Below are 11,707 nucleotides of genomic sequence, written 5' to 3' on the forward strand. Positions count from 1 at the left end.
GACCGGTGGAAGCTTGATCTTGTTGTTCTCTAATAAGTATTTGAAGATGACCGGAACTTCATCATCTTTGAAAGAGTATTCCTTTGGGAATCTGGGCTCAGAATTCTTAAACTGCTTCGAAGGCTGTTGATTCTGGTTTGGCGCCAACTGGAAGGATGATTGTTGCGGTTGTTGCGGTGGCTGTTGTGACGTCTGATGTGCGTCCACAGCGGCTACAGACCCTCTTCCTCTGCCTCGAGGGTTGTTGTTGCGGCGGCTGTTGTGACGTTTGATGTGCGTCCACAGCGGCTACGGACCCTCTTCCTCTGCCTCGAGGATTGAAGTTCTGCTTCTGATTATTAGCCGGTGGCAGACCTCTCTCCAAATTCTTCCTCTTGAGAAAGCGTTCAGCCTGTTCACCTCTCACCTTCAATTCTTTCCAAGTTTTAGAGGGAACAACCCCCACCACTTCTAATACATCCAAGGACAGATTATTATGACATGTTTGCAGAATAAATTCCTCAGTGAGTGGATCTCTGCAGTTCACCGCTTTGTCCCGGAATCGTTTGACAAAGACATCAACCGATCTCTGCAGTTCACCGCTTTGTCCCGAAATCGTTTGACAAAGACGTCGACCGATTCTCCATCTTTCTGCTTCTCGTCCAACAACGTGCCAATTGAGACCTCTGTGTCGTCGTCGAAGAAATTGGTGAGGAATAGTTCTTCCATATCCTCCCAGCTAGTGATACTCCCGGGCTTAAGGCGTCGGTACCAATCGAAGGCAGGCCCGCGAAGGGTTCCTACGAATGACCGGACCATCAGGGCTTCGTTCCCGGATATTGCGCCGAGATGCGACTTGAAATAGATCAAGTGCTGAGTTGGTGAACCCCTGCCATCAAAAGGAGTAAAGTTAATCAAATTAAATTTCTGGGCATAAGGAATCAGGTCCCACTCCCTCGGGTACGGGTATGGAATGCCCGTTTTCTTCACTTCTTGAGCCGTCATCAGAGCGTTGACTTTGCTCTCAAGATCGTGCATCTTCTTGTCCTCTCCCTCGCTTTTCTTCAAGTAGATCTGTGGAGGTTGAGTGGATGACTTGGTCGGACCACTTTCAGAGTTGTCTTTATCTGGAGGAGGATCTTCAAAGATAGTCTCATCCTCTTCATTACGCCGACTGGATTCTGCTCTTTGGCTTGATTCCGGTTGGTGTTGCTGAACCTGCAAATCTTACATCTGCTGTATGGTCAACTCCATTTTGGTTTTGAACTCAGCTCTAATTTCTTCGCGTTGTTTAGCCAACGCCTCCTGCAGGATATGAGCAAGTTGATCCGGCGTGATTGCAAATGATTCTCTGACTTGCCCAACACTGGACGCGGTATCGTCCGATGCAATGGCGGAACAAGTATCTGACATTTCTTCATCTGAAGAGAGCCCCTCGTGCATTCTCTTGTAATCTCGACGTAGGTTGGCTCTTCTTTGTAACCGCGACAGGGTCGTAGTTAACTGACTTTTGTTTTCCTTTATTGGTCATGTTGATAGTGACCTCAGGGAACTCATCTTGTCGGATTACAGGTTTTTTTTTGTTGAAACGTCTTATTTTGGGTCTTGACGCATTGGACAATCTTTGAAATACGGAAACTCTTGTTGAATTATTCTTAGAGCATCCGCATTCTGTCAACACTGCTTTAATGAGTCTCTCGCAAGCGCAATGAGACTCGTTTTCTCTGACAACCCTCTTTCTTGAGTTATCTTTCTGATAGTACAGCTCATCATTATTGTGATTTGAGCAACCTATCTTTTGCCTTTGAACTTTGTTAACATGCACAGGACGACTGGTCGTCGCCTCTGAGCGATCCAAAGTTGAATTTTTAAATCCACCCCCTTGCGGGTGTGGAGTTTTCAAAGGTCCTAAACGAGAGTGAACTGGTATTCTCTCGTTCTGAACTTGTGTAGTTCTGACAGGTGGGTGTTTACGACCCCCTGTATATGAAACCACCACGGGTTTATTTGCTGGACTTGGTTGTTCTTTGGCCGGGGCTTTGCCTCGATCGTCAACCGAAGGACCGAGGCGATCCGCCATTGTTATTTTAAACTTGGACAAATCTAGGCTAACCCAGGGTTTCACCGTTGATGTAGTAGACGTGCACGGAACGGATGCTTGCGGCGTCTTTGGCATCCAAACTCTACGATTCTTCGGTGGCTTTTCAGACACCGTTTCCTTCTTGGTTTCTTGTGCTTGTTGACGAAGAGCGCGAGCACGGGCGGCCTTTGCCTTACGCCTTTGTATCCGTTCCTTGAGGGTTGAACGGGCCCTTTTGACGAGAGTCCACTCCTCCGTCGTAAGTTGTGCAGAAATATGATTATCTTGCCGTTGAGGCAACTGAGCCATTTTCTGTTTCCTCGACTCTAGGTCTGCATAATAATGGACCCCGTCGGTTTGTTGCATGGCCTTAGCCAATTGACGAGCACGGCGATGGCGCTGTCTCTGACGAGCTCTTTTCGTCAGCACCGGTGAGCTATTGATCAACGAGTCCGTAACTGGTGTGGAGTCATTTGGAGCAGAGATGTTGCAGGTATATTCTTTAGCAACATCCGGGCAAGAACTTTCACCTGCGGTCTTCATTGATACTGCAGACTTGAGCTTTTTTCTGGGAGATGAAACTTTCCTATACTTGCGGAGTAAGGAAAGTTTTGATGATGAGGATGACAAGTACTCCTCAAATTTCGCCTGATCGAATTCGTATTCGATCTCTTCGTTGACGACGATCTTGATCGGTTGCGACACCGCGGCCTCGGCAGCGAGGCCGCTGGCTCCCACTGTGGTCGCCAGCTTGTTTGAGTCAAAAGTCGGTTCTGTTGAGGAATTCATTATATCTTCAAGCGATTACAATAAATTCAAAGAAATAGTCTTTTTATAAGACCTCTTTTACACAACAAAGCAAAAATTACAACTTTTGAGAAACAAACACAAAAATCGTCTATCGATCTTTGTTTTCGTGGGACTTTGCCTGTGCCGGGAACGCTTTGGTTCGTGGACCGCCGAATCACAGATCGTGAAGAGGGGGTTTACTGATTCTGACTTCGTTTATCAAAGTGAGAACTTGAAACGATATCTTATCGAAGTAAGATAGTCGTTCTTCTTAAAATCAAGTCAAAGCTTAATTTCAAGGCGTTGCAAGAAAAGAACTCAAATCTGCTCTCTCTCTGCTCTGGAATGCTCTAACAAATGCTCGATCCTCGTCAGAAGTGACCCTAGGGGGGTATTTATAGCCTCAAGGGTCAGTAACTGCAAAAACTTAACAATCGAAGAAGTCAGTACGGCGAGACAGTGTTTACTGTCTCGCTGGTTGAGACAGTGTTTGCTGTCTCGACTCGCGAGACAGTAAATACTATCTCGGAAACAGTAACCGCAGGCAGTTTTCGTTTTAACTGCCTTCCCACGTTTCAAACTCCGTTATTTTGGCAGTTATCCACGTGATTTTCGCCCATGATGTTTCCCACGCCCCTTGGCAGTTAATGGACACGTGTAGGGCAGTTATCAAGGTGGTTTTTTGACCATTTCAACACTGTCTCGCTGGTGAGACAGTAAACACTGTCTCGCCGGCGAGACAGCAAAGTCTGTCTCGCTGGCGAGACAGCAAATACTGTCTCGCTGGCGAGACAGCATATACTGTCTCGCTGGCGAGACAGCAAAGCCTGTCTCGCTGGCGAGACAGTTCATTCTTGCCTTGATTTTCAATATGAGATCCCTTTGAATGATTTTCTCTATGTTTGGGATATCTATTAGCATTTTTTGACGCCTACAGCAACATGGAACATATTTTGAGGAGTTTTTCAAGTCAATTGCAGATCCACATGCTGTCATACACGTAACCATGGTGTGTGAAAGATATATTCAAGAATTTGAGTTAGAAGAAGTCCTAGCTGAAGAGGCAAAACAACAGATGAAGAAAATCAATGCTAAGTACAAGGCAGATGCTGATCGTTGTAAGAGAAGAAAATTATCTATCAATGAAGCTACTATTCTACCAAATATAAGCTCGGGGTTAAGCTTCTTTCAACAAGGGGAGACTGATGTAGGATGTTTAACAAAAAAAATTAATGGAGGATTCGGACATTCATGAGCTAAATACAGATTTATACTTTCGCAAAATAACAATCATATTTTTCAATCCGGAATGCGGATTCTGACATATTATATATGTAAATCGCCTATCTCGACGAGACGGAGCCAATCAGATTGTCAGATTTTTACAATCATACCAGTTATGCCCAGTTTTGGCAGAAATCCGAAAATAATCAGCTTTTAATTTTTTAGTAGTAAACTTGGAGTCTATTTAGATTAGGAAATAAATTTAATTTTAGAGTCAAATTAGGTTAGGAAACAAAATCAATTTTGATTCATGATTTGTTTCATCTATTATGAGGAGTCTTTTTAGGATAGAATTTGACACTTTCTTTTTTTTGTAATTCTAGTCTTATTAGGAGTCTTATTAGGAGTCTTATTTGATACTTTTTATTTTTGTAATTCTAGTCTTATTAGGAGTCTTATTTGTTTTTCTATTTAAGAAGAGTCATATAACCTCAAAGGAGAATAACTTTTGATTAATAAAATTTTATTTTTCTTTAATATTTACTTCGTGGATTCGAAATTCTTTGTGGATTCAGATAACACCCTTGGTGAATTCCGAGGTTATCACTTCCGCGCTGCGTCAACAGCGATGGAGCGGGATCTTGAGAAGAAGAGGGCAAAGGTTAGGAGAAATAGCGGTTGTAAGAGATCTCGAGAAACGCGCATAAAAGGATGAACAGTATTTTAGTTTTTAAATGGGAAAGGTATTTTGGGAAGTTCCTTAGTTGGTTGTGGGTTTATACACTTTTCGGGTAGTAGTTACACAAAATTATCCGTATAAAAATGAGCCACGTGACACTTTTTATTGAGGAGGAGGATGCATAGCTTCTTTTTTTTGAAATTGCTACAAACAATGTTGCTTAAGTCTTTTACATGCCATAAATGGCTAAATACACATATTGGTATTTTAATTCCACCACATTTACCAAGAAGGTATTTTAGTTAGGAAAATCTGCTTTAAGGCATTTTAATTGATTCAACTTACCAACAAGGCCATTTTTCTTGTCGGCGACCAGTTTTCCGGCGAGAGCTCGTCACATGCGTGGCACATGATGACTTAAACTATTTTTAGCTGCTGATATGGCACAGATTTTCTAACGTGGCAGTGTTTAAAGGCGGGAATTAACCCTCTAAAAATCCCAATTCACCCAAAATAGGACAGATTCGTCCAACTGTTTTATCCACGTCAGAAAATCCGTGCCACATCAGCAGCTAAAAACAATTTAAGTCATCACGTGCCACGCACGCGACGAGCTCTCGTCCGAAAACTGGTCGTTGACGAGAAAAAGAGTCTTGTTGGTAAGTTGAATCAATTAAAATACTTTAAAGCAGATTTGCCTAATTAAAATACATTCTTGATAAATATGATGAAATTAAAATATCAATATGGGTTTTTAACCTGCCATAAATGCTGCAAATGCACCCGCTTGTAAAAGATGTTTAATTGGACAAACATAAACTGAACCCCTCATGATCAGTCACGTCCCCTGCATTTACCACTTGGCCACCCACCACATGCCCGAGCTCGTACGACACGGACCTCGCGCGACTCCTGTCCAATCTAACGATATGATCAACCATTATTGTACGTTATTGCGTGAGCACCTACTGTTCTTCTGCAGGAGGTATCATTATTTGTAGACGTACTGTTAATTGATAAGGGATGTATGTTCAGCGTGGTTATGCATAAATTACAATTCTCAGTACTACAGTGAAAGGAAACTTTAGACATACTAGAACAATCATAATTCAAATGTTATGGAGATATATTTATAGTAACAAAAATATCGTTGTGCATCAATGTCGGAATATCAAGTTACAAACATAGCTATCACTCCGATTTTAGAGTATTGATGTAGTGAAAGAGACGTTTAACATTTATAAGAACAACTCCAATGGGGAGGCTGCAAAATGCAGCCTCCCCAAAGAGTATTCTCTTCAATATCCTTTTTTAGAGGGGGGTGGGCACTCCAACCACTTTCAATTGATTGCTTTTATAATACTTTAAATGGATTTAAAATATAAAAAATATAAAATGTTAAAAAAATTATATGAATTAATTTAAAATATAAAATATATTATAAATTAATACTAAAATTATAATATATAATATACTCATTATTTAAATAAAATTAATTATTTTTAATAAATTGATAATAAGACATAGATAAGAACCTTTAAATTTTAAAAACCAGAAAATATAGCATAATATTTGGAACAACCTTCATCACTACTCCGAAAGATGAAATTTTATATATTACATTCAGCGGCATTACATAGAAAAATAAAGTACATGAAAAAAAACTAAAAATCGGGCAGGCCATTTCCTCCATATCCACCGCTTCTGTAGTCAGGTATTCCGTATTGACTTTCTGCATAACTATATTCAGCATTAGGAATATCAGATGAAGAACCCTCAGTTGTGTTTCTATTTATAATCTCATGTTTTTTAATTCGAAAATACTCGCGTTCCGAAGGATCAGTAATAGTATCAAGATTAATTAACATAATTTTACTTTCCTGTCGTTCTCTTTAAAGATCTAATTTTTTCTTATCGTTTTCGGCCCTTAACATCATAATCTGGTGCATTGACATTCTATCATTTTCTCGTTGTCCATGACTTTTTTTTTAAATATCGACAATTTCTTGATTGCTTTTATTGAGAGTTTCAAAGTTGATGTTCTTTTCAGTTGCATGTCGCCTCCTCACCTTCTCTTTCTTCCTTCCTGTCGGTCGGCTTGTTATCATATTGTCGTCATTATGAGTATATCCCTCATTATCGTCATTTAAGTCGACAACATGAGAACTTGAATCTGATCCCTGAGATGAGCGGGACTTTGAAGTTTTGGAAGTTGCAGGCGATCTGACACTTATATTTGCTCATTTCTCTGCATCTTTTAAAATTGACCAAACATGATCAAATAGAAACCCCTTTTTCTCTTTTGGATCTTCTGCAAATATTATCCTAGCACGTTTAATCTACCACAAGAGAGGAAGAAACATTTATTAATAACATGATAATAGATGATAATCAAGATTTATGTTATTCAAATTACTTACAATGTCAAGCTCAGAAGCACCGCTTGGATTTAGGCGCTCGACTTGTCGAATGCATCCTCGAAATTTACTGATGGTCTTCATAATTAATTGCATTCGGCATGAGAGAGACTTCAGAGTCCTCTGAGCATTACAAATATTGGAAATCCTTTCATGAAATAAAGCAGAAATTCGTTTCCACGGCTTGTCCTTCTTTTGATTAGAACCCATGACTGGATCTTGAGAAATTTCGAGCCATGTGGCGCATAAAATTTGGTCTTCTTCTTGTAAAAAAGATTTTTCGTGACTAGATGTCATAATCTAAGGAGATAACGTTATTGAGGATGATACTATTATGATGGAGGAATGTAAAGCGTTATGAATATAGAATAAGAAGAGTTATGGTGAAGATATGAAAATTGTGCAAGCATTATATAGGGATCAGATGTGGGGAGTCTCCAACACCAGGAGAATCCAATGTGGGGAGTCTCCAACACTAGGAGAATCCAATGTGGAGAGTCTCCAACACCGAGAATCCAATGTGGGGAGTCTCCAACACCAGAAGAATCCAATGTGGTGAGTCTTTAACACGAAAGGAATCCAATGTGGGGAGTCTCCAATGTGGGGGAGAATCCAACACAAAGATAATCCAATGCTGGAGAGAATCCAATGCTGAAAAGAACCCTATGTGGGGAAGAATATTATATAATGACATTACATCCATCTCTAAACAACTCACAACTTATAGTTGTATTTCTATAAATAACTTCTTCATCAATGAACTATAGAGCCGGACCGTCACATCTACCTTCTTCTTCTTCTTCTTCTTCTTCTTCTTCTTTTGACGACGAAATGTTTTCTCGATACATTAAAGATTGGGAGGAAGATATGACACAATGGGAGAAGGAAAATGAACTTTTAGCTCGCGTATATGCCTCTAATAATAAAATAATAACTTATCTCTCTCAAGAGGCAGAGCGGCCTAAGCGTATTGGCTCAGTTCCTGGTCATTTGGTGATCAATCGCGGGAGGGAAGAAGGTAATTCTCGACTTTACCATGACTATTTTTCTGATAACCCTATATATGGTGCAAACCTATTCCGTAGAAGGTTCCGGATGCACAAGAGTTTATTCCTTCGTATAGTCGAGGCGGTACGTGAGCATGACAATTTCTTCGTACAGAAGATGGATGGTGTTGGCAAACTTGGGCTATCAATTTTACAAAGAGTTACGTCGGCATTTTGCATGTTGGCGTATGGAACATCAGCAGATAGTACTGATGAATATGTTAGGATCGGTGAGTCAACTACAAATGTATGTTTAAAGAGATTTTGCAGAACAATTGTAGAAGTATATGGAGATGAATATCTGAGGACCCCCAATGTCGACGATTATTGCAAAAGGGTGAAGAAAGAGGTTTTCCAGGAATGTTAGGAAGTCTAGACTGTGTGCATTGGCAATGGAAAAAATTGTCCAACAGCATGGGCATGACAATACTCAGACCGTCATGGAGGTCCAACCATTATTCTTGAGGCAGTAGCATCATATGATCTATGGATATGGCATGCATACTTTAGCTTACCAGGATCCAATAACGATATTAATGTATTGCAGTCGTCTAATTTGTTCGACAATCTATCACAAGGTATTGCCCCTCCTGCTCATTACACAATTCAAGAAAAAAATTATGATGTCGGTTATTATTTGGCCGATGGCATATATCCGAAATGGCCAACACTTGTTCAAACCATTTCTAAACCCGATGATAAAAAGAAACAATATTTTGCAATGATGCAAGAAGCATGTCGAAAAGATGTGGAGCGGGCATTCGGTGTTCTCCAATCACGGTTTGCTATCATCAAGAGGCCAGCCCGTTTTTGGGATAAACGAACTCTGCATGATATCATGGCTGCTTGTATTATAATGCACAATATGATTGTCAAAGATGAACGCGACGAGCAAGAAGATGTTGTCATTTCAACTCCACAATCAATTCTGAATGCTGAAAATATGGAGATAATGGAAACTGAACGATTCCAACGGTTCCTTGCTCGACATAAGAGGTTGAAAAACAAAGAAGCTTATTTTGCACTTTGAAATGCATTGATTGAACATTTGTGGGAAAGACATGGAAATGAAGCGATGTAACTTTTTTTAATAATGAAATAATGACTTTTCATTTTTAATTACTTGATTCTTGAAATTTTATATTTCAATTAATATTATTCAATATTAGTCTCATTTTGAAGGTATCGACAAAACATTTCCAACTGTAAAATTTTTATTTAAAAATAATTAGTAGAAATAAAGTTATGTTGATTTTAAATTAGTAGTTACTAATTAAAAATGATATGGAAGTAATAAGTATTGGTTTATAAATCAAAAAAGGGCAAACTTGGCATTTAAGAAAAATGCACAGTTCATTTGCAACAAACTACAAAATGAGGGCAAAGGCTGCATAAATGCAGCCCCATTTCCTTCGGCTGCAAAATGCAGCCGGAGGTGCAGCCCCATTGGAGGGCTTCGGGGCTGCAAAGTGGAGTTTTGCAGCCCCGTTGGAACTGCTCTAAGAGAATTGATGGTTTCTAACACATTGAAATATCAGAAAATCTCTTTGCGGCAACTAACTTCATTTGACACCCATGTGATTAGTACATATAACATTGAGATAAACTCTCTTGGGTCATGAAAAATGTTAAACTAATTATTAATTATAATAAGGATTAAAGTTATAAATCAATTTCAAACAAGAGTCTAGGCGAGGGCTAGAGTTTTGGATATCAAAATGATGTAAATAAACCCCTGATTTTCTAATTAGCGATTAATTCTCAAAGATTTTAAATTTAAGATATCTCAAAATATTACAATATTTCAAGATAAGCATGGTTATCCTATCAAAACCAACCATGACCAAAGTACGTAATAAGAAAAAAAAAACTTACATACTTTTCTCACTGGAATCCCACGGCACTTTTTTTTTAAAAATTTTAACTACTCATACCCGAGAGAACTTGCATCATTCTGCTGATGCAGCAACAAGTAGTTACACCCTACTTGCAGAAATGTCAAAAACATCATTACAATAATGTAGCGGTGGTTCACTTGCTATTTATTTTCTCCATAATCCACTAACTAGTGAAATAGGGTTCAAAGTTTTCGTAGAAAAGGCCTCGGTTTGTAAAGATTTAAGCAAGAGAGATGGAGGAAAATGGCTAACCTGGTTAAACTGTTTTTAGAGTACATAGTAGCTTATATTTAAATTACTCAAATCATCTTTAGTATGTGAAAAGTGAGAAGATTATTATTGCTTTCTATAAATGAAGAGTTATTTCTTAACCTGTCTCAGGAGGTGAATTAGCATATCCCTTGATTTTGAGGGTTGAACTCTTATAATCCGTGCAGAAACAAATATATCAACCCTTTTCGAATTTTTATGTGTGACTCAATAAAGCTGTTGTCACGCAACACGTTTACGTTTTAAGTAGCTAAATATGAACAAGATTACATTAATTATTTGTTACGCTAGTCGTCTAAAATCCCAACACTTGGCCTTTATCAATGGCTTCCAACTAAAGTTAGGAACAAATTTACCGAAAGAATAAAGATAAATCCCAAGGGCCACCAACTTTCAAATTTAAAACATGGAGAACGTTGAGCCTTGTCATCCTTTCCTCCAACGGTCCAAAGGGATGTCTCAACTAATCAGATCTACCCAAATTTTCAAGCCAACCCCCACCCCTACCCCCCCAACATTTATAAAAGCAACAAGACTCCTAAATACTTGGTGAAAACGAAAACAAGAGCTTCAAGTTGAACATCAATGGAGACCATGGAGCAAAGAATCAAAGCTCTGAATCCTATCCACAGCCAAGTCAGGAGAATCAAGCTAGAAGATGAGAAGATCATAGAGGAGAAGTTCAAGATTCATAGGGCAAGATTCTCCGATGGCAGGGCGAGGCTGCAGCGCTCGAGATCGCCGTTGGGGCTCGGTGGCCGGGCTATTTCTATCCCTGTTGGAAACTGAGGTTGAAGACGGTGGAGCTTGCTTCATTTCTCTTGTAAATATTGTTTGCAGATGATCTTGTTTATGGTTGTCGGTAGTGTAACTAGTGTTTGCTTATGTTTTGTTAGGTTAGTGGTTGTGATCAGTTTTGAGTGTTTTTTTGTCCCCTCCCCTTCTTTGGATCATCCTTGTGTACATATTTCATGATATATGGTAAGAGAGGTATTGATAGAGTATAAATTCTATCAGAACAATCTACATCTTAGCTGGCTATTGTTAACCATTCAAATAAGCATTTCCCCCTCATGTGCTATTCCACAGAATTTGTGTTCCCATTTATGGCGGGATTGGGATCCTCTACCCTGAGGATAGATTATAGAGAGATCAATTTAATGGATAGATTATAGAGAGACAATTTAATGGGCTTAATTATTGGGTACAGAATGAAAAGTTGATACTAGTGAGATTCATGGAGGTTATGGTATCAGTTATGTTTAGGGTCTGTTTGGTACATTTCCGGAAAAGAAAAAAGAAAAAAGAAAACAGTTTTTGAAAAC

General features: G+C 39.3%; 3 protein-coding genes across 3 annotated transcripts; 2 read left to right on the forward strand and 1 right to left on the reverse strand.

Annotated features, from left to right (window-relative positions):
* On the reverse strand, positions 6,992–7,378 carry LOC109821717. Its single transcript, XM_020387880.1, has 2 exons — positions 7,172–7,378; positions 6,992–7,090 (listed from the first exon to the last, which is right to left on the reverse strand). The coding sequence occupies exons 1-2, from the start codon at positions 7,376–7,378 to the stop codon at positions 6,992–6,994; spliced, it is 306 nt and encodes a 101-aa protein (XP_020243469.1).
* Positions 7,925–9,244, forward strand: LOC109821719. The gene is made up of 2 exons (XM_020387881.1): positions 7,925–8,576; positions 8,649–9,244. Exons 1-2 carry the CDS (start codon positions 7,925–7,927, stop codon positions 9,242–9,244), a joined length of 1,248 nt encoding a protein of 415 aa, XP_020243470.1.
* LOC109820461 lies at positions 10,892–11,395 on the forward strand. The gene has a single exon (XM_020386608.1). It carries the CDS (start codon positions 10,968–10,970, stop codon positions 11,169–11,171), a length of 204 nt encoding a protein of 67 aa, XP_020242197.1. The 5' UTR covers positions 10,892–10,967; the 3' UTR covers positions 11,172–11,395.

Source organism: Asparagus officinalis, chromosome 8 (assembly GCF_001876935.1).
Source record: "Asparagus officinalis chromosome 8, Aspof.V1, whole genome shotgun sequence".
In the NCBI taxonomy this organism is placed as follows: Eukaryota; Viridiplantae; Streptophyta; class Magnoliopsida; order Asparagales; family Asparagaceae; genus Asparagus; species Asparagus officinalis.

Coding starts and splice junctions, on each gene's coding strand:
- LOC109820461 (XM_020386608.1), top strand. CDS start 10,968: ATGGAGACCATGGAGCAAAGAATCAAAGCTCTGAATCCTATCCACAGC.
- LOC109821719 (XM_020387881.1), top strand. CDS start 7,925: ATGAACTATAGAGCCGGACCGTCACATCTACCTTCTTCTTCTTCTTCT. Junction 8,577..8,648: donor GAAAGAGGTTTTCCAGGAAT/GTTAGGAAGTCT, acceptor GACAATACTCAG/ACCGTCATGGAGGTCCAACC.
- LOC109821717 (XM_020387880.1), bottom strand. CDS start 7,378: ATGGGTTCTAATCAAAAGAAGGACAAGCCGTGGAAACGAATTTCTGCT. Junction 7,091..7,171: donor GTGCTTCTGAGCTTGACATT/GTAAGTAATTTG, acceptor CTCTTGTGGTAG/ATTAAACGTGCTAGGATAAT.